Source organism: Alexandromys fortis, unplaced genomic scaffold (assembly GCF_014885135.2).
Source record: "Alexandromys fortis isolate MF-2015 unplaced genomic scaffold, M_Fortis_MF-2015_v1.1 scaffold_77, whole genome shotgun sequence".
NCBI lineage: Eukaryota > Metazoa > Chordata > Mammalia > Rodentia > Cricetidae > Alexandromys > Alexandromys fortis.
Genome location: NW_026067967.1, coordinates 3365950 through 3388972, shown reverse-complemented (window position 1 = coordinate 3388972; position 23023 = coordinate 3365950). Strand labels below are relative to the sequence as shown.

General features: G+C 36.7%; 1 protein-coding gene across 1 annotated transcript; it reads left to right on the top strand.

Annotated features, from left to right (window-relative positions):
• Positions 1 to 2204: 2204 nt before the first annotated feature.
• Positions 2205 to 3389, top strand: LOC126508995 (nucleophosmin-like). Its single transcript, XM_050154568.1, has one exon. The coding sequence runs from the start codon at positions 2300 to 2302 to the stop codon at positions 3062 to 3064; it is 765 nt and encodes a 254-aa protein (XP_050010525.1). The 5' UTR covers positions 2205 to 2299; the 3' UTR covers positions 3065 to 3389.
• The last annotated feature ends 19634 nt before the right edge of the window (positions 3390 to 23023 follow it).

The following is a 23023-nucleotide window of genomic DNA, read 5'->3' as shown; positions in this document are numbered from 1 at the left end:
CTCTAAGTTGCTTAGAAATTGTCTTTTTTTTCTCTTATATAATATTGATAAATGGGGCATTGAATAAGAAATTAAACATAGTTTAAAACCTATTTATATACATACATGCATGGTAAAGGTTAGCAAGTTTTGCTTGAAGTATTTAATGATTATTGATCATATCCATGTGTTTTAAATTCTGTGTGATAGAAGTCTGTTAAAAACTATTCATTCTTTAATTTTGAAATACAGATTTCACTGGCGCTCCAATGTTTATGACAATTTCAGCAAAGTACAGTTCACCTTTATAGCCAATGTAACAGAAAAAAAAGAGCTACAGAAAACATTGAATTAGAATATTTTGTCTTTCCCTATGACAATAATGACCTGAAGGCTAAAGATATATAGTAGAATATAGACAGACAACCAATGGACATTGTTGCTTGATGATAACTTCTTGTCTTACACAAAAATTTCTCCTGTTTTCTAAAGATCCAGATCAAAAACATTGTATTTCTGCAGCACAGACAATATAAATTTTCACACTATCTTTCCCAATTCACTACACTTGATTCTGTTCAAAAATAGGTAGCACTTGTTAAGTCAGAGGCTCAACAGTGAGTTCACCAGTCACTGGGTTCTTGGGTTCTTTCTGTTAAATTTATTTAGTTAGTTAGTTAATTAGTTATGTAACATAGCAACCACAGTTTCCCCTCTCTCTTCTCCTCCTGTTTCCTCCCCCAACCTCCCTTCTACCCCTTCCCGCATCCACTCCTTCTATGTCTCCATTCAGAAGGTGTAAGACCTTCCACGGCATGGTATATCAAGCTGAGGCATGACCAAGCTCTTCCTCCTTGCTCCATGGCTGCGTAAGGCATCCCACCATAAGGAATAGGTTTCAAAGGGCCAGCTCAGGCATCAGGGACAAGTCTTGGTACCACTGTCAGGGGGCCCAGAAACAGAACAAGCTACACAACTGTCACCCAGATACAGAGGGTCTAGCTATAATTGATTGGATACATTTGTTGGAAGGATAGGAGGTCAAAAAGCTGCTGAAGGTCACAAGTGTCCTGGGACTGCAAAGACTTGCTCTGTGAAGAGTTGGTGCTACAGAGGTGAGGTATCAGGGAGCTTTAATTGGATTCTTATCCAATTAAAGTGAGAAGTTATCTATTTCTGAATAAATGGGAGATTGCCAATTATAAAGCTATATTCTACACTCAGAAACCTATATAGGATATTAATTAAATAATAAGTGGTAAAGAAAAACTTGAAATTCTTTAAGTATGAATTGTTTGTGTCCTGCCACAAGTACCTTCCAAAAAATTGGTTTAATCTGTTATTCATTAGAAGTGTTTTTGTAATTTTTATTCTTTAAAAAGCTGATGGGTAGCCGGGAGGTGGTGGTGCACGCCTTTAATCCCAGCACTTGGGAGGCAGAGGCAGGCGGATCTCTGTGAGTTCGAGACCAGCCTGGTCTACAAGAGCTAGTTCCAGGACAGGCTCCAAAACCACAGAGAAACCCTGTCTCGAAAAAACAAAAACAACAACAACAACAAAAAGCTGATGGGTTAATATAGATCATATAAATCAATTATATACATTAATTTGAATAGGGTCATGCACGCTATAATATTTATTTGCAGCTTTTATCATAAAATAGTCTTTAAAAACACTGAAGAATTATAATAATAAAATGATCTTGCAAATTGTCTAGGCCATACGTATTCTCTCCGGAAGTCTGTCCTGAGGGGCAGGGAGAAAACACCCCATCTAGAAAAGGAGCTGTGAAAATTAATATAATTTCAACAATCCTGAAACTGCATACAGCACCCAGAAACTGTGACTCCCAGTGGGAAACGTGGTGTGATACAATTAGCATGCATGACTTTCTGCTTCAGAACAAGCAAAATTCAAATTCCATCTTAAGACCTCTATACATGTCATGGCTTGTGAAAATCCAATGACCTGTAAGCCACTGTCTTTCTAGTGACATATCTTATGATGGTATTAAGAAATTAATTGTGATTCTCAATAAATATTAAACTACTCCTGAATCTGTAATCTCTTTTTGTAGACTATTATTTATTACCGTTTTAGTGACTAACAACAGGGTTGTTATAACATAGGAGCTACTTAGGATTTTCAGGAGAGCCAAGCATGTACTCTACCACTGAGTATATTCCCAGGGCCCAAAACAAGTGTTTAAGATTGCATTACCTGTCCCTGGCGTGATTCCGTCCTGCGTGCCTGTTCTGAGGAGCAGCAGGCAGAACCCTCCGTCCGACTTCTCTGCCACCGAAGAACGCGCCTTCACCTCATGGAAGACTCCATGGACATGGACATGAGCCCTCTAAGGCCTCAGAACTACCTTTTCGGCTGTGAACTAAAAGCCGACAAAGATTATCACTTTAAGGTGGATAATGATGAGAACGAGCACCAGTTATCACTAAGAACGGTTAGTTTAGGTGCTGGGGCAAAAGACGAATTACACATCGTAGAGGCAGAAGCAATGAACTATGAAGGCAGTCCAATTAAAGTAACACTGGCAACTTTGAAAATGTCTGTACAGCCAACAGTTTCTCTTGGGGGATTTGAAATAACACCTCCTGTGGTCTTAAGATTGAAGTGTGGTTCTGGGCCGGTGCACATTAGTGGACAGCATCTAGTAGCTGTAGAGGAAGATGCAGAGTCAGAAGATGAAGAGGAGGAGGATGTAAAGCTGTTGAGTATGTCTGGAAAGCGATCTGCTCCTGGAGGTGGCAACAAGGTTCCACAGAAAAAAGTAAAACTTGATGAGGATGATGATGAAGATGATGAGGATGATGAAGATGATGACGACGATGATTTTGATGATGAGGAAGCTGAAGAAAAAGTTCCAGTGAAGAAATCTGTCCGAGATACCCCAGCCAAAAATGCACAAAAATCAAACCAAAATGGAAAAGACTTAAAACCATCAACACCAAGATCAAAGGGTCAAGAGTCCTTCAAAAAACAGGAAAAAAACCCTAAAACACCAAAAGGACCTAGTTCTGTAGAAGACATTAAGGCAAAAATGCAAGCAAGTATAGAAAAAGCGCATTGAACATTCCTGGGCACTACTGGTAAATTAAGCCCAAAGATGGGGAAAGAGGAAAAGGAGAAACAAATATAGTCCATACTGAGTACCATCAACAATCCAGACTGAAGTCTTCTATTTAATCTCAATCCCCTTTCCTGATTGGCCATCCATTCACCCTTGCACGCTGGAAGCAATCTCTTGTTTTCCTAAAGCATTTTTCTTTCACTCTTGTGATGCAGAGAACTTTACTGCTTTCTACACTTGTGCATATGACTCATCTCTTACCATGTTTTAATACCTTTGTATCCTTAGCTGTTCAATAAATTTTTTGAATAAACCAAAAAAAAAAGATTGCATTACCTGTGCCCCTACCTAAAATAAGGCCTAAAAGAGGGATTTTGAGCAAAATTTGAGACATTTTCTGAACTACTAGAGTGAAGAAACTCCCAACTGGACAGGATGTTGGAGGCTTATTCAAAAAGTAGTAAATAAATAAATACAAAGCCCTCTGTCAATGTAAAATTGTGTCCTTAGGCACCCTCCATCCTAAGAGAAGGTTCCAGCTTTTAGTACAGCAGCCAATGAGCTGAGCATGGCAACCTGTCTGCTAATCACACAGTATCTATTACTCCTTTTTCACCGGTGGGAATACAGGCTCAGATAGGGCTGTTTCTCACAGCTACGAAAGGCCAGAAAGCATAGAAGCTCGATTTTTCTGATTCTAAGGTAAATAGAATTTACAGTGTGATTTAACTCTGCTTCCCCTTTCTTTCTACTTTTGCTGATGAGGCTGGAATTTTCCCCATCTTAATGACAAATTATGCGTCCTTTCACATAGAAAGAGAGGAGCAGTAAGGATAAACGAACACTAGCCCTGTGCATTTGGTCTGCCTTCTCTGCCAGAAGTCTCTATGTCAATGATCTATTTGCCAGAGGATTCTTCTTGTCCGTCTAGAATCCATGTGCTCTCCAGATTCAAAAGCCACATAACGGCACATTTGATGGCCTTTGCCAACCTACCTTGTTTATAGGAACATAATTGTCTAGTTCAAGTAAAGTGTGATGGTTGGAGACCTCATAACTTAGTTTCTATCAAGGAAATTCTGCCCCAAATGGTAAAACATGCCTGATTTAAATGAATATCTCCAAAAATGATGACTTTACACTTTTCAAGGAAAAACCCAACAGCTTTTGTGTGTTCCTAGAGACCTTAAGAGAAGCTAACAGATTTATGTTCTCATTACTGCCTGAAGCAATAACTCTTCCAATAGGTAATTTTTATACTCTGGGACCACAAAACATGTAGGAATAAAGGCTCTGGAATGAGGGAGCTGGCTGTCAGGATTTCTGAACGCAGCAGTTGCTAAAGCAGTAGATTTCCACAGAGAAATGAGGCTCTCTCCTCTTTGTTTTTCCACATCTCTGAAGTTGTGAAATGTCAGTCATAAAAAAATTGGTAAATTGATCCGTCTCTAATACCATATCCAGTGAGCATTTGATACTACTAGATAATGCTTTGATTTTAATAACATATAAGATTTGATGATAATGTATGATAGTAGTACTAATCCATACTTAATTAATGATAATTATCAGCTATTTAACTCTCACTCGTGATTTAGGCAGGACTGAATAGGCCATTGGTGAAATGGTAGGAAGTATGTTTTCTAACCCGTGTATGTACTTAAGTTCACTAAGTGGACCTAAGAAGAGGGCATTTTGAAATTGAGGTAAATTAAAGACTTCAGAATGGACTGGTGTTTCCAGCAGGACATTATATCACAAGCAACACTAATGTGAGCATTTATCAACAGATCTCAATGCATGTTTCCACTCACTTTGGGAAGCAAAACCCAAACTAAAATGCTGGTATTGTCTATCATAAAGTCGATTGCTAAAATTAATTCCCAGATAGACACACGTGAAATTTCGTCACTGTAATCTAATTCTCAAATTTAACTTTCACAGAATTTTAATTCAATATTGCCTTGAAATAATCCTTTGTTTACTGTAAAGATGTGTTGCTCTAATTGTTAATAAATACCTGACTATTCTATAGCTGGGCAGGAAGAGACTGGTTTGAGAGAGCCAGACTAGGAGGATTCTGGGAAGAAAAAGGGCAGAGTCAGGAGAGTGACGGGAGTTGAGAACAAAACACAGAAGAAGCAGGAGATATCCATGCTATACTGATATAAGGTTCTGAACTGCATGGTACAATACAGATAATAAATATGGGTTAATTTAAGTTGTAAGAACTAGTTAGTAATAAGCCTAAGCTACTGGCCAAACATTTATAATTAATATCAATTCTCTGTGTGGTTGTTTTGGAGTGGCTGGCAGGGCAGAGTTGACCAGCAGTTCCCCCCCCCCCAAAAAAAAATCTCTGCCAGCACAATATAATATACAGGGCTTCATTTCTGATAAAACAATCAGCCTAAACTGGTGTTAGTTTTATAACTGGATGAACATTTTATCCCTCATTAGAAACAAACTGGTTGTTTTATGTGACATCTTCCTTGCCACTGAAATAAAATGAATTTAGCAATAAGGTGATATAGCTACCTGGACTTATGTGTCACTGTGGAATACTGGCAACAAAATTAAACAAAAACTTTCCTATGAAAAGGGTAACTATATGAGGTAGTCAAAAGCCAGTTCCCCAGAGACAGACACAGATCATCTTTTGCCACAGCATGTATGTATTGATGTCTTTAAGCTTATGCTTCCAAGATAAAAAATAAACTAATGAAGTAAATGCTATTATTTCTTAGCAGCAAAATGTCCTCTAGGTCTCACATGGTCATTGATTCTATTTTATCCTCCATGGCAGATTTTAATAGATCCAAATATATTTCGTGCACATACTTCATTACCAACTTTCCTGAGAAAGTAAGACACCCATAAATCCTCACACAAATTATTTTGACCTCTTGCTAACTAATGGTTGTTTAAATGCTGTGAGAGGTATGACAACAGTGTACGTTCAAATCACTCTGCAGAACCTTGTGCATGTCCAGTTTCCAAACAGTCCTTAATAATTGAGAAAGATGTTCTGTCTTCCCATATTCCAACTGGGTATGGATATTTAATAAGCTGTTTGTTTTCTGTCTACATCTAAAGTTTCTTTCCTCTTAAATATTGGGTCAGTGAAAACTGTTTTAGAATAGGAAGAGAAAAAAGAAGGTAATAACTATTTCCTTCTATTTATTTCCATACCATATGAGCTTTACAGTGTAGAAGCTCCTCAATGAATGATTGCAAGCTAACATCAGAGATGCTATTCAAAAGTTCCTGTCTTGAATACTGTTTTAATCTCGGGATAAAGTCATCTTGCCAGTTTCATGTTGCTTTTATTCTAGAGAGCACAAAGCTTGCAAACATTCCCATAAGTAAAATTTATAAACTAATGGGTCAAGTTCTTTAAGAACAGTAACACTGGTCCTTAAAATTAAGTGTGGCCCAATAAGAAGAGAGCTCTGGTATCTAAAAGGAGCCACACTCCATGAGCAGCGATATAGGCAGCAGCCCTACCTCACCATTATCTTTCCATCTTCATGGTTGGGGTATGCAAGTTGGCTTCAGTTAATTCTGCTCCTCACGCCTCTCATGAATGTCTGTGTTTGGTGAAGGGAAGTGAAGAGTAAAGGCATTCATATTAAGATAAAGATGTCTTCTTTGTCAAGTGCACTTTGGGAACTCAGGGTAAAATGCTTAGCTGGAGAAACATGCAAACACTTCATTATGCTAATGTGCGAGGGGAGTCTTCAATAAGGAGGTGGAATTTGCAGCATTTGCCAAACTTGTCTGATTATAGGAAATTCTATATGCATAATGTGATATGAAATACACCCTGAAAAATCCTCACTAAATAAGAGAAAAATGAGGGCCTAGGTCAAAGTGTTTGAAGTATTTAAGTCATGTTATGAAAATGTATACCTAAATTTTCTCCCAGTCTCTTAGGACTCTGTTTCTCTCAAAGTTAAATGTAGACATTTTTGAGTTAATATTGATGCTTTTTACATTTACATTTACATTTTGTTTCTAGATAGAATGTACATAGGTGATAGATTTATGTACATGTATGCAGGTAGGTGATATTTGTATATTTATATGTTGTATGTGTGTGTAGTTATGAGAAACTTAGAAGAAAAAGAAAGGGTTGCTATACTCTGGATGTTTGTTTACTTCCAAATTTCATATCCAAACTCTAAATCTATCATGATGACATTTGTAGATGGAATCTTTAAAGGTGACAATTAGGTAATCAGAATATAGATCTCACTTACTAGATTAGTGTCCATATAAGAAGTAACCACATGCTAGCTAGTGATATTTCCTTTATAATTTTATATCATGTATTATTATTGTCTCTGTGTGGGAGACAGTGTAGTGTGCAAAAAACCAGCACATTGTTTGGTCAGAAGATAAATTTCAGGAGTTGGTTCTGTCCTTCCCCCGTACATGGATTTTAGGGATCAAGCTTCTGTCATTGGGCTTACCAGAAAGTACTTCTACCTACTGAGCTATCTTACCTACTGTCCTAATTACCTTTAATTTCCAACTTGACCCATCCTATATCAATTTCCAGATTGACTTATGGGCATGTATTTGGGAGATTGTTTTTATTTGAGGTTAAAGCAGAAGAGTACAGTCTATTGTAGTTCCTAGGCAAGTGGTTCTGGTCTGAAAGGGTAAACTGACCGAAAATAAACCTGGGAAAATGTTCTCAAATAGTCCAACAAGCAGCGTTTCTCCATATTCCTGAGCCCAGTTTCCTCCCCTGAGTCCCTAACCTAATGGATTGTGATACGCAGGTGTGAGCCTTCCTTCCACAACTTGCTTTTAGTCGGTGTTTTATCAAAGCAACTGACTGAAATTGAGACAACTGATATCTCCACTGTGTGACCACACAAGCAGTTGATAAGCTGCAAGGAGGAAAGGAAGTTATCATGTAGAAGACAGGGACTTGAGAAATGCCCCGCCATTCTTCCTTCATATGCAGAAAGCTATCGATGAACCAGGAAAGGGAAGTGGAACTATATCAGATATCCAATCTGATGGTACCTTGATGACTTCTTTGTCGCTACGTGGTGAGAAATAAATGTTTCCTATGCATAAGCCACACGGCGTATTCATATTTAATTAGAGCATCAAGCAAAGACACAGTTTATGTCTGAAAACAGATGTCATCCTCCCCTCTTATGTTACGTTCTGTTGTACCTTTTTATACTTCACTCCAACATTTTAAAACTTTCTTTCAATCAACTGAAAGGAGAGTTTGAACAATTGATTTCATAGAATGTAAGCATTTCAATCCTGAAATTAATACTCTTATGCAAGGCTCTGTGAGTTGTGCCGCCTTATTTCCTTGAGATAATATGTCAGTAAAGAAAGTAATATCATACACTTTCGTGACTACCAGACTATTGAATTACACTATGGCATAACAGTGAGTTATTTGTTTGCTAAAAGAAACTCTTCTAAGTATTCTATTAACTATTTAAAACTCAAGAAACTCTGTATTTATTCTCATAATCTTAGTCTTATAAATTAGGATATGAATCACAGAAACATTAAACACGTTTCCAAAATTCCCTCAACTGACTAGGAATAGAGTCTTACGTACAAACACAGGCTGACCAAGTTCAGGGCTCCCCTTTTTAATCACACTGATATAGTAATTAATAACGTGAATGCATATGGATATGTTATTAAGTACTACGCTAGAGTTCATAAATTTCACTATCAAACTTATATATCAGAATAGTAAAGAAACTCCTAAATTCAAGGGACAATGCTTGCATATTTTTGTCTTGCTCTATAAAGTGTGGACTAACAAGGAAGTTTTTACACTGCTTCATTCAGAAGTAAATACTGAGCTTTGGAGGCAAAGAGTAAGACATATGAATACATTTCCAGGACCCAGATGAAAAATAAATAAATACCTTTAAGAAGACAAAAAGTTGAAGCCCAACAGTTTTGGATTTTTTTTGGGGGGGGGCTTTTTCCATTTAACCTATGCTCTTGCTGTTTGTTTTAGTGCTGTTTTTGGAATTAATCCAAATTATATAAAAAATATAATGACGATGGTTGATAAAGTACTGTTCAACGAACAAACTTCAATTTGCCTTCTTACAGTGGTTTCTCGAGGAAAAATGTGGGGTAGATGCTAATACTATCCGCCTTTTGCAGATGAGGGAGTTGAAGCTTAGAGAGACTCAGCAAAGAGTGCGAAGTAAGCAACATTATGGGAAAGAGTTCATGTGCAAAAGAGGGAAGGGTTGACCCTCATGCCTGTCTGCTCACTAATTACCTACCACACCCCCTTCCCCTCCAGTCCCATCTGCAAGCTTATCTTCCTGTACACTGCTCTTCTGGGTCTGCAAATATGAAAATGCCCACTGAGAAAACTTTCCAGACCTTTCCATTGGAGGCACCGAGAACCCAGAGAGAGATGGAAATTAGGTCAGAAATTTAATGTAAAACAGAGGTCAGACTCGACAGACCTTATCTCTTGAAAAGCAGCAGTTTAAATAGCTGAAAGTCCTTTCTCACATAGAATAATCTCTGAGAATTCAATTCAGTTATATCAATGTGATTATGAACTATGTAATGACTTATGGAAATTTAAAGTTGGGAGCAAACAGATTGATTTGTGCTCTGCTGACCAGAGCCTATTCTGTAGGGAAGGGTATAAATTTTATTTTTATGTAAATCACCTGAAATGCAGCTCTTTCTTCTCAATTATATGAAACTGGCATTTGCTCGTGTGCATTATTGCCTGGGCAGCGGGAACCTTGACTGGCACCTGAAAGCCCAGTGAAAATCCAAAAGTGGATGGAAGATGAGGGGAAAGTATTAGAGACAGGGGAGGATTCCATTTTCAATTTTTCAGAAACTGAAAAATGCCTTGAGGATTCATGCCTATTTAATGCTTTAATTTAAAAAAGAAAAACTTTACCATTAGAAGTCAGCAAAGGTTAAAGTTCTGTGTGTTTGATTTTCTCCCTGATTTGGATAATTTGGTTCCTCTGTCTCTAGTGTCCATATATTCTCTATTCTTTAAAAATATGTGTATTGTATTGAGAGCCTCCTATATGAGAATAGCTTGCAGGATCAGATTGGCAGAAAATGAGAAGTATAAGGTCCCTCATTATCATGAATCTCCCACCTAGGAAGGAAGGCAAATAAATCCATATGCTTGGAAATACTGCAGCTAGACAAAGGTAGTGGTGAGGGAAATGAGGACTATCAAAAGATGTCATTTTCACTCAATGGCACATCCCTCCAAGGAAGATACTGCTTGGGAAATACATCTTAGTGGTTGGAAATCAAGACACTTATATATTCCCCAAAGCCACTCTTGATATCAGAAACAACAGCAGAAAACTATACAAACAGAAATCAGTTTTTGCTTTTCAAAACTCATTCTTCTGTTATGTTTGAAATTATTTTGTTAATATCATAAAAAGTTTCATTTTGTGCCCAGATCTGGTGCTCAAAGAGTGGGGATGAAAGTCTGGGACTTGCATAATGAAAAAGGAACATTCTGGACATTGCATTCCAACTCGAAATATGCTTTCATCCCTGTCAGCATAACTGCAGTTAGGCCACTCAAACAATCTGACACCACGAAAGACAGACCCTGGGCTGAAGAGAGACTCAAGAACCTGACTGTGCACCCTTGACGTCCTTGGTCTTCTCCTCAACCTCTCTTCCTTCCACTTCAGTCCACAAGCTTTTACCTGTGTCCTGTTGTTTGTCATTTTTGCTGTTGAGTGCCCCAGCATTTTGTTTTGTAAAACAAGAATTACTGACTCAAACCTGTTTGTGTTGATCTACCCAAAACATGAAGACTTATAAGAAGGATTTAGATTTTAAAGGAAGTTTGATTATAAAATTTGTGAAGATAGCTCCAGTTAGCTTCTGACTTAAGACGTTATCTTCTCTTCCTTTTCTAAGAATTAAGACTTGTATGTGTGCATGTGTTTGTAATATATATATATAGCTTAGTGACCTTTTAAAAAAGCACTTATACCCATGTACATTTTGTATAGATGAAAAGGGGAAAGCTGAGAGCAACTGAGAAGTGTCAGCTCCCAGAAAGCTGCTGTCTTATTCATGTACATGTTCCCACTTACAAAAGTTGAATTTTTGCTTGCTTTTGCTTCTGGTGTCTTGTAATTAATATCATATTTGAGAGATCAAACTAGGCATTTATTTTATTTCTTATCACTACTCCTTGTTAGTTTATTTTATAAATATACCAAAACTTGATTGAATATTAAGGTCAGTAGATGTGTCAATTTTAAATTTTCTATGATAATCAATGCCATCATGAGCATTCCATATGTATATGGTACCTACAGTTTCAATGCTGAGCTCCTCTGTGTGTATGTATGTGGGCTTGTTTGTAGTAAATACTGGTAATTTTGTCATCAGTTTCTTCAAGTTGGTCCACTCCCTAAGGATTGATTAGTGTTGTTCACCTTTATTTTCACCAGCCCTCAATAATCTATCTTTTTAATATTGGTATTCCTGGCAGGTGTAGAGGAACACAGACTTATGGTTTGAAGTTATGTTTTTCTAGTACTGAACAGAAATTATTGACTGTTAATAGTCCTCACTCATGATTCTCCTATTGCTGTCATTAGCTTTTCTTTTTTTTATTTGGATTGACTTCGCAAGTAAGTAGAGTCATATCAGTGCCTGCTCTTTGAACCTTAGAAACATTAATATATATTTATATATATATTATTACGAAATGGATGACTTTGTAGACATGTATAAGGACAAGATCTCAAATCAGTCACATAAATCTTTATTTTTTTACTGTTTATGTAAATGTTTACCGAATGTACAAATTTGGTTGACATTCTATTTGAAATTTTTGTAAAAATTTTGATTCTTCACTGGTGTTGGAACTTACTATTTCTAGTCAAATTTGTGTTTAAGCTTAGCCATAGCTAAAATTCATGAAAAATTTTAAAATTTGTTTTAGATGTCATTTAAATTCTACAATTTTGTATTGTACAAGTGTCTAAAACACTTCCTTCTCTTGCAGAGGACAAAGTTTTGGTTTCTGTCACCCACATCAGAGGATGACAACTGCCTGTAACTTAAATTCTCGAGGACCCAACACTCTCTTCTGCTCTCTATAGTAACTATACATACATGGTGTTCTTACATGCATTCCGGGATACACACAAATAAAAATAAATCAAAATCTTGAAAAGAGGAACTCTGAAAATTTTAGCATTTCTGAACATACAATGCAACATGAAATTGCAAGTTAAAAAACTATGGTATCCTAGAAGTACTATCAACTTAGAAATACCTCAATGAAAATATTTTAAAAGGTTTGTGTCTTACCAATTGCCTACCTTCTATAGCTCTTCAGCCGGATGCTATGTGATCTGCATGAGATCACATTCGACATCAGTAAACACTGAGGTCATCTCATTGCAGTGTAACAGCACAAATCCGACAACTTAATGCTACCATCTACAGTGGGGGAGAAGGCTCACTGTCTCTTAGGATCCTGCTTAACCCATTCAGAATGACCATTTCCAATTTCTGTAATTGGGATTTACCTGCATCCTGTAATTCCGTTTACCTGTAGTTTTCATAATTTCATTTATTTAACAGTAGAGTAATTTCCATTGTGTAAATGTACCACTTTCCCTTTATCCATTCATTAGCTGATGGAAATGTAGACTATTTCCATTTCCTGACTATTGTGACTAGAACAGCAATAAGCATGCATGAGCTATTACCTCTCTAGTACTATACAGATTTCTTTCAGTATATATGCAAGAATAGTACAACAGGAACCTATGGTAGATCTATTTCTAGGTTTTTTTTGTGTGAACCTCCACAATGATTTCTATAGTGGTTGCATCAGTTAGCACTTCTACTAACCAGAGTTATATCAACTCACCAGGGTTCATTGGAACTCAGAGACTGAAGTGTCAGTCACCGAGCCTGCATGGATCTGAGTTAGGTCCTCTACATATGTTATAGTTGTTTAGGTAGGAGCTCTTGTGGTACTCCTCATAGTGGGAGTGTGCATGACGGGGTTGTCTGTGATTCTTTTGTCTGCTCCCTTTTTTTTTTTTTTTTTTTTTTTTTTTTTTTTTTTTTTTNTTTTTTTTTTTTTTTTTTTTTTTTTTTTTTTTTTGCCTACATGGTTGTCTTGTCCAGCCTTGGGATAAGGGTTTGTGCCTAGTCTCATTGCATCTTGTTATGCTGTGTTTGGTTGCTATCCCTAGGTGGCCTTCTCTTTTTTGAAGGGAAATGGAAGAGGTATGGATCTAGGGGAGAGGGTCAGAGGATGGGTTGGGAGGAGGGGAGTTAGGGGAAATTGTGATTGGATTTATCATATGAGAGAAAAATAAATAAAAAAGAAACATGAATATTAACAAAAACCCAAAACAAACTGAGTAATTCAGATATTTTAGAACTAATAAGTATGCACATAAGAAGAAAATCCACACACACAAAAGAGAGTGTGTAGGCTGAGAGTGAGGCTGTAGAAAGCTTGCCAGTCATTCATGAAGCCATAGAGTCTATCCCTAAGGCTGCATAAAAGTAACCATGGAGGCTTAAGCCTGTGGTCCCATCACTTGAGTCCTGGAGACAAAAGCATAAGAACGTCAACAGCATCACTGGTTACTCAATAAGTTCCAGGTCAGCTTGCACTCTACAAGATCTGGCTCAGATAAACAAACAAAAAACAGAGCCTGAGAATTATTTACTTGTAACCTAATTCCTGTCATGAAAGACATTGCCTAAAAAAGAAAAATATTTCTATTATCTTCATTTAATTAAAATCAAATAAAGCTCAAAAAAGACACAATGACTTTCCCAGGGTCACACATTCAATTTCTGGGACCATCAGCGTGAGCACCTGTGTTGTAAGGCCACTTATCTTTCTAGAGTTAGTTCTGTTACACCTGTTAATTCATTGTGTAATGTAAATTTCCCTTCAGTTCCTCAGTTTGGTTAACATGAACTTCTAAAGATACATTTTAAGCTAAATTATTAGGCATGAGATCATTTTTATTTTTCATTTTCCAGGATAAGGCCAGAAATTTTTAAGCTTACATAACAGTTGTTAGCCTTAAAATCCACAATGACTTCCAAATTATCTTGCCAAATGAGTTCAGCAACCAACGCCCCAATGGTCATAACATTAATATAATCATAAAAGTACCATTACATTAATTAGAGTTTTGTAAATGCTGTAATTAAGATATTCAGTGACAGCTGTCTTTGCTGTCCCCAAGTGTTCCCAAGAAATCTCGCAACACCACTTATTTCTGAACCGTCATCTGCCTGGAGTTGGGAGAAGCCATCTGTTAGTATATTTGAAATGTTAAACGACAAAAGAGTTTTAAACAATTATATCCCTGAGAATGATTTGGGGGGGGGGGGGGGGGAGAAAGGAGCAGTACCTGGCAAGTGATTTTTAAGGAGACCCAGATTGTGAGAAAACTGGATGTGTTTTTGCACTTGCATCAGCATCTGAAGGGGTTAGCCGTATTCAGTATGGCGGCCACACCTATCTGTATTTCTTACCCACCTATCAGTATGGCGGCCAGTGGATCTGACCTAGCTCATAGCTATCTGAGTAAGGGCCAAATATTGAACCTCTCTGAGAGTATGTATTCATTGTTATAATATGGAACCATGGTAAATGAAGGTAGATATACCAACTTTTGATTAATATTTAGAAAATAAAAGGAAAAATTTCAGTATAACCTGTTAAAAAATTTCTACCAAAGACGAATTTTATTAATACATAAGAATGTGGCCCATGACAATAGTCTTCTTGCTTCTTTCTACTCAAAGGCTTTGCAAAATATTCTTTTTTCAGTTCACAATACCACATCACACGCCATTTTAAAAGATCGGAAAAAAATGAAAGTACTACTTAAGTGATAAGGAGGAGTTGAGGGACTCCATTTCTGCTATAATCTACTATTCCTTTGATATCTAATACTGTGGCTACACATCAGTGCACCTCAGCTAGAAAATGATGGGAAAAAGTTAGACCTAATATATAACGTTACTACTAAAACTATAAAATAGCAATAACAATCCGTTTTATTTTCTCCTCTTATTCTCACCCTTGATGTGTCTATTATTCACATTGTTTTTACAAGTTTCGTGGAGTCAGCACTGCTCACACCCCATTGACTCTGTTGGAAAGTAATCTATAGAGTGGATGGCATCATTAAGGCGATGTCTGGAGACATGGAGACTAAGTCTTAGGTTAAGTGGACTGTTCAATGTCGTATTGCTTATACGCGACAGATTAGAAACAACGCTGAGTACTTTCCACCAAGGGGAATGGTTTTTAATAGTTTCTGCTAAGACCTGAATACTTCCCAACGGAAGTATGAGCCATGCAGAATGAAGATCCAGTCATCTTCCTCACCCTTTTCATAGGTCTTGTATGCATAGACTCTTTACATTTGTTTATTTGCTTTTCCTGTTTGAGACAGGAATTTGATTGGTTGCCTAGACTCGTCTTCAACTCAGATCATTCTGTTCTAGAGGAGAAGAACACGTGCCACTGTGGCAGTGTTTAATGACATCGAGGTCGATGAAAAATCTGAGACAAGAAAAAATTGAGTGTCTTGACCAAGATAATACAGCTGTTAAGACAGACGTGTTTCAAATAAGATGTTCTAAATTACTGTAATATGCTTCTTGGAAATCACAGAAAAAGATGATTGGGGGGAGGCTCTACTCAAAGGAAACTAAGAAGTGCTTCAAAGAAGTAAGAGCCTGCGGTTGTAAAGGTGGTGTTATTCAATAAAGTGCTTATCGCAAAGCATGGAGACCTGAGTTTAAAACCAACACCCATGGAAGAAACAGGAAATCACAGGATCTACAGTTCCAGAGCTGGAAGGAGCTCACGGAACAGCTGGTCTAGCCTCTAGCCAAATTAATAAATACCAAGATTAGGGAGAGACCTGTCTCACAAAATAAATGGAGAGTGAGCATGGAAGACACATGACATCCATATCTGGTCCACACACATACAAAACAGACACACGCACACACACACACACACACATACACACACACACACACACACACACACGCACACAGGTATTTTTACCACATGTGAAAAAACCTGAACAGAGACACCAAAAAACTATGTGCCAAAATTTTACACATGGTATTCTTACAAAATATTGACCTAAAATCTGACTTAATTTTTTCATCAATCATTTTTTCCTTCCCACTTTCTCTTGTTTACCTTCTTATTCATTTGCCTTCTGCTCCTTCTTCATGTATAAGTCTATTGCTGTTGCAGAGTGTGACACAGGCTACAAATTGTATTGAATATCAACAGCAGTACTGTCAATTAATTCCACATAGGCAAGTTGGATTTGAAGTTCTTTGAATCTGCTTGCTGTCTCTCACAGAGTTCATTGTATCGTTATCAAGTAAACTAAGCAACTTTCTCAACAATGATCAAGTTCTAACTGAAATATTATTATCATCATCATCATCATCATAACATTTTAGACAGCTATTCAGGGTGCAAAGAGTAAGACATGCTCAGCTTTAAATGACACATTTATATCATAACTCATCCTTGTAAGTCTCAGGGATTTTCTTGGAAGATGTGTTGGAAGGATTGTAAGAATGAGGGGTGATAGCTGACTATAAAGAAACAGAATTTTCTCAACATAGCAAGTCAGTTGAATGTATGAATTACAGCAATTGAGACAACATAGTGAAGGCCTGTGCAAGCTCATATAAACAAAATTATAGACAGAGTGAAGTAGACATGAAGACTCACCACTAACTAAGGAACTGCTGACTGTTGATACCTGCCAGTATAGGGAGATTACATTTTTATTAAGGATTCAGTGGCTGGTGTGTTGACCGTGCTCCAGTGAAAGCCACACCTGGAAAGTATATGGCCATTACACATTGTAGTTAATGGGTTAAAAAAAAGGGGGGGCACTTTGGGGTAGGTTGGGAAATCAGGATAGATCTAGGTGGAAAGCAGGAAGAGGATAAATATAATGAAAATGTATTTTCTGAAATTCTCAAAAAACTGATTTGATTTCAAAACTGAAACATATTCTATTAAGCTTATTGAAACATCGGCTTGGAAATATTCAGGAAAATCGTGTTTTTGCATCTTCTCTTACATGAGGGACTTAAAAAATGAAATGATAAGATTAATAAAATTGTATTAGTGCTTTTATATTAAAAAATGAAATGATAAGATTAATAAAATTGTATTAGTGCTTTTATATTAATATACAAAGTAATGGACTTTACCATAGGACTCTCATATATGCTTTGTTTTTGTCAATCTGCCTCCTCTGCTCCCTTCTTCCAAACTTCTACCCTACTGCTTGGTATCTATGCATCTGGCCATGCATCTCTCTTGTAGTTTTCAGGAAATAGACATTATAGTTCATGATGCACTAATTATAGCTATGATATAATTATAATTATATATACATATGTATATTGACCCAAAAGAAAAGATAACTTAAACATTAAATGGTGCTGTTGGACAATGGTTTTACCATGTAAAGTTTTGTTTCTTGTACTTGTTTAATAAAATGCTGATTGACCAGTAGCCAGACAGGAAGTATAGACTCAGAGAACTTCCATCTTCTGCCTTCTGAGTGCTGAGATTAAAGGTATGCACCACCAAACCCAGCTCTATGCTTTTGTTTAGTACCTTTTCACAAGTTGGAAATTTATCTGGATGGGGTCTTCCTATGAAGTCACAACTCCCTTTATTCCATTTCTTAATCTGTTTATCTCTTTGATCACAGGATTTAGCTCTGTTCCACTTTTTGGTGCTCCTTTTCTCCACATTTAACTCTACAAATTTTTCAAAGCTGAAAAAATAATTGGTATCATAACTTGGTTAAAAGTACTGTGGTGGTTTGAAAGAAAATGCACCCCAAAGAGTGACACTATTAGGTGGTGTGGCCTTGCTGTAGGAAGTGTGTCATTGTGAGGTTGGGCTTTGAAGTCTCTTTGGATCAAGCTTCCCTCAGTGTGACATTAGCTGACTTCCTGTTGCCTGCAAGATGCAGGACTCTCAGCTATTTTCCCAGCACCACATCTGCCTGTAAGGCACCATGCTCTCCACCATGATGATAATAAGCAGAACATCTGGAACCATATGTGAGTGACCCCAATTAAATGTTTTACTTTATAAGAGTTGTTGTGGTCATGGAGCCTCCTTACAGCAATAAAAACCATAACTAGACAAACGTTGGTATCAGGAAATGGGTATTATTGTGATAGACTCTGCATTTTGATTGGTTGTGGTTATCTGTATTTGTGCCATCTGTCGCAAAAAGAAATTTCCTTGATTATCATCTCCTCACTGAAAAACATACAGAAAACTAGTTATGAGAAACACTAAAATTCCTTTTGGATTATAAGATATTTTTATTATGTGTACTTCAATAAACTGGGCCTTCCAAGAGTCCATTAAAATGCATTTTTTTTTACAAAAGAAGGAGGACTATCTAACACTTCTACTAAACTTAAAGAGAATTTCAGCATTTTATAGCTAAAACAGGCTTTGGAAGATTGGATGTTCTTTGTCAAAAGTGACAATAGTGTGAACATAAGCTAAATAACTTACCCAGTGTAATGTACTATTTGTAGATAATGAAATCAAGTTCTTGTCTCCTTTCTCCTCCATCATTGTGTATATCTTTGCTGCTAGAGCTTAGTGCACAGCAACAAAGTCCCGTGCCAGGTCAGACATTTTTAGAAGTCCTTCTCCTTCTGAGTGACATTGTTGATTTTAAGGGATCTATATTACTAAAGTGAAAATAATCAAAGTGATTAACGCTCTACAGAATGTCTTTGAAAGTCATAAAACCCCTTTGCTAGCATTTTTTTCCATGGGCTTACTCTCTTATTCTAAATTATATCTTTTAACAGTCTTTCCAGGGACTAAGGGAATTACACTGAGTCAATACCATTACATTCATAATTCAGGTATCTGGAGTATAAATTATGTTTGCTCTTGCTGCCACTAGTCATTGCTCAATTTTTAATAACTTATTGGACTTTTGATCAATTTCAGGGTCATCCACCTTAAACAATCAGGTGGGTCCTCCCATTAGATTTTTGAATGCTGTAAAAAACAATGGTCTATGTTTAAACATGTAACGCATAGTCAAAGTCAGGGCAAACACTTTTAAGCCTCAACACACTCAAACATACTCATGTGGGGATGAGCTAGAAATGTCAAAAAAAAAAAGGGGCATTTTCAATGGGATTAGGGATTTCCAGTTACTAAGAGTTCATGTACTTTAGGGAGTAATGAGAAATTTATGACCTCTGAATTCATTTGAATTCTTCATAATGAGTGTATTTTTTCCTAAATATCACCTGCCAGTGGTAAAATTTCACAAATGATAGCATATTTTTTTATTCAAGAGTCTTAACCTAAAAAGTAACTTTGGGAAGATAGAGAAATCAGGCTGAATATTTCTCACGCAGCAGTTGTGAATATGTAGGCATGGCCATGACCATCAGAGTTTACAGTGCAACCCAAAGACATGGTGCTCAAAACACATCCTTTGGATCTTATCTTGATTCTGCTACTTCCCTTTGCAAATCTTGGCAACTCACAGATTGTATCTCTATTTTTCAATCATTAAAATACAAAAAAAAAACAGTAAATGTAAGAGGCCATCATGAACATTAAATTGAAATATGTATTTTAAAAACTTTGCTCAGGTTATCATTATAGGACCATAAGTACAAATAAAATATTTTCCTTATTTCCTTTTTACTCATATCTTCACATTGTTTTTATCATCATCTTCTTAAGATGCCTGGTTTATTGACTCAGATAGTGTATTACTTGACATTATGACGTCTAGATCTCTGAGAATCTATAACCAATGGTCTTTCTCCTTAATGCTGACATCAAAGTTTTGCCTAAATAGCCACATATTCACAGTTTCCAGCTGTAGCTCTGGTCTTTAATTCAACTTACAAATAAAGTCAATAGTATCATTGGGAGCTTAGACAAGTAAGACATTTTGTGTTTGTCTATTTATGTTATTGATAGACAAGGAATGTATAGAAATGCAAACATTGTCTTCAAAGCACTGACATCAATTTGCAAATATAATTAGCTTCAATTGAATCTCTCCTTACAGTCAATTATCAATTCCCATCCTCTAAATCTCCCTGTGAGTCATTGAGCAAGAGTCAAATTTATTATTCATTAATAATCAAAATTACAAAAAAAAATGATGCATTGTCTTGTTCATCGCAGAGAACTCATTGCATGAAAAGCAACTAATGAGTCCTGTGGGGAACAAAATCCACTATGTAGGTGAAAGGCTGTGATAAACTGGAGAGCAGTCTTACGAAACAAGATTTTAAGAGGTAAGATGAACTACCTGGAAAATATCCTAAAAACAGGTAAGGACTTTAATAAATAGAAAACAAATAAAAAGGAAAACATATAACAATATATTAATTCAGCCATTAGCTCTATGAATGTTTGAGCAGTGATTTCACGGAGCCACAGTTGTGAACAATGAAAACAGCAGCATCTCTCTCAGTGCCAACAATATAACAGTGTAGCAACATTGTCCTTGTGCATTTCTGCTGTTTAATCAGTTTGTTCAATTTTCTTAACTTGATCTTTATTGGTGGAGGGCAGCTGGCTTAGCACGTGGTGGTGAGTGCTATTAATTTATAAAATACATTACACAGCAGCAGCTTAAAAGAATCAATAAAGTTATTGTACGTCCTGACTCATCAGGTTCTTGTTTAGATTAGCAATGAATATTTTTACATAAATTTGAAGAGTAGCAGTAAATGTAAAATCATCAGCATGAAGAGACAGAGCTGACAAGCAGATATATAAAACCAACTGTGATAATTAGGTGAGCAAATTAGGTGAACAAATTCTGTGTATCACACAGATAACGAACATATATCTCATGAAAAAAAGTACAAAATAAAGACTTACAATAGTTTTAAGAATGCCTTGACATTTTAGTACACTTTCAATTCAATGTACTCTCCTACTGTTTCTCAAAGTTCTCTGCAATATGAGATATATAGAATAGACCAATTATATGCTATTATGTTGGTGTGATAACAACATATGGGTTATTTTCTTAAAATTCAGGTCACTTAAAGTAAAACTATTTAGTCATGTTATTTTGTCCAATTTTGAATCTTAGCCACCCATCAAGATAAAGTGTGACAGTAGTCTAGAAATCACTGAATTCAGAATGCTGCAGGAACAGTTAGCAAAGCAGCAATAACAATCAAAATGTCACCCAGATTTATTGAATACCTACAATAAAATAGAGGCTTCTTAGAATATATGTGTATAAGCACAACCCTCCAAAATGTTTGCATGCTATAATGTGGACTATGACAATGAAAATTCATAGAGAAATAACAGGTGTTTTATATGTATAGAAAAAATAGATCATGAAAAATATTTCATTCCCTGTTAAAAGGATTGCACTTTATTGAGAAAGACAAAATCAACCAGAAAGCAGCTTTTCCCTGTTATCATGATTAGTTTGTAAAGAAAAATAATTATAAAGTTAAGATAGAATCACTTTTGAAAATTTTATAAAATGTAATTTGGTCATGTTTTTTCCATTACTTAAACTCCCCCAGATCCTCTTCCCCACCCCTCAATTCATCTTCAGGTTCTTCCTAATGTTGCACACTGTGAATATTTGTAACTCAGGTTGGTTTAATAAAAAGCTGATTGGCCAGTAACAAGGCAGGAAGTATAGGTGGGACAACCATACCCAGAGGGAATTATGGGAAGAAGAATGGTGGAGTCTGGAGTCACACACCAGATGCGGAGGAAGCAGCAGATGAACATTCCATGCTAATAAAGGCACTGCCATGTGGAAAAGCATAAATAAGAAATATGGGCTAACTTTTAATGTAAGAGCTAGTTAGTAATAAGCCTGAGTTATTAGCCAAGCATTTATAATATATATTAAGCCTCTGCACCAGTTATTTGGGAACTGATAGACAGGAAAGGGACTTCTGCCTACATTCTAACTCTTAAACAACAACAACACAATACTGAAAAAAAAAAAAACACAAACAAAAAACAACATGGAGTCTGTTTTTGTTGATTGCCCCTAAGCATGAGGCCTGCTCTGAGCAGGTTTGATACACCCAATGTCATTGCATTGTAGAAAAATTAGTTTCTCTGTCCCAGGGACAGATACGGTATTTAAATACTCAGGAGGAAAAATTCAACAGGTCTTTTTTATTTGACATAATTCAAAGACAAAAGTGAGAGTGGGGAGCCGGGTGGTGGTGGCGCACGCCTTTAATTCCAGCACTCAGAAGGCAGAGGCAGGCAGATCTCTGTGAGTTCGAGGCCAGCCTGGTCTACAAGAGCTAGTTCCAGGACAGGAACCAAAAGCTACGGAGAAACCCTGTCTCAAAAATCAAAACAGAAAAAAAGAAAAAAAAAGTGAGGGTGAGGTAGTTAACAAGGCCCTCAGGCTTCCAGTTTAAACAGGTGACTAAAAACTGATCTTCCTAAATAAATGGGAACAATGTATGTATCACTGTTACTGAATTTAAGGAGTGATTTCACACATAGATTTGTCATTTAAAACTGTCATTTTATTTTTTTATTATACTAAACTTCATTATAAATTTGCAGATCAATAAAACATCACACACATAAATTAAACAAATACAAAGTCTGTACAGCTTAATGAAATTCTATACAGTTATGCCGCGCACCGCGCCCCCGTGTCTGTGCTCTGTGCGCTGGCACCCAGTTCGCTAGCTTTGGGAAAGGGGCAGGAGGTTAAAATACACAGACACACACAGAGATACAGCGACACGTGTCATCCTTGAATTCCCCAAGAATGCCCCCTTTACTGTGTTCAGGGGCAGATTATATAGAGATAGCCACGCCCCAGCCAAACCCACCAGAAACCACTC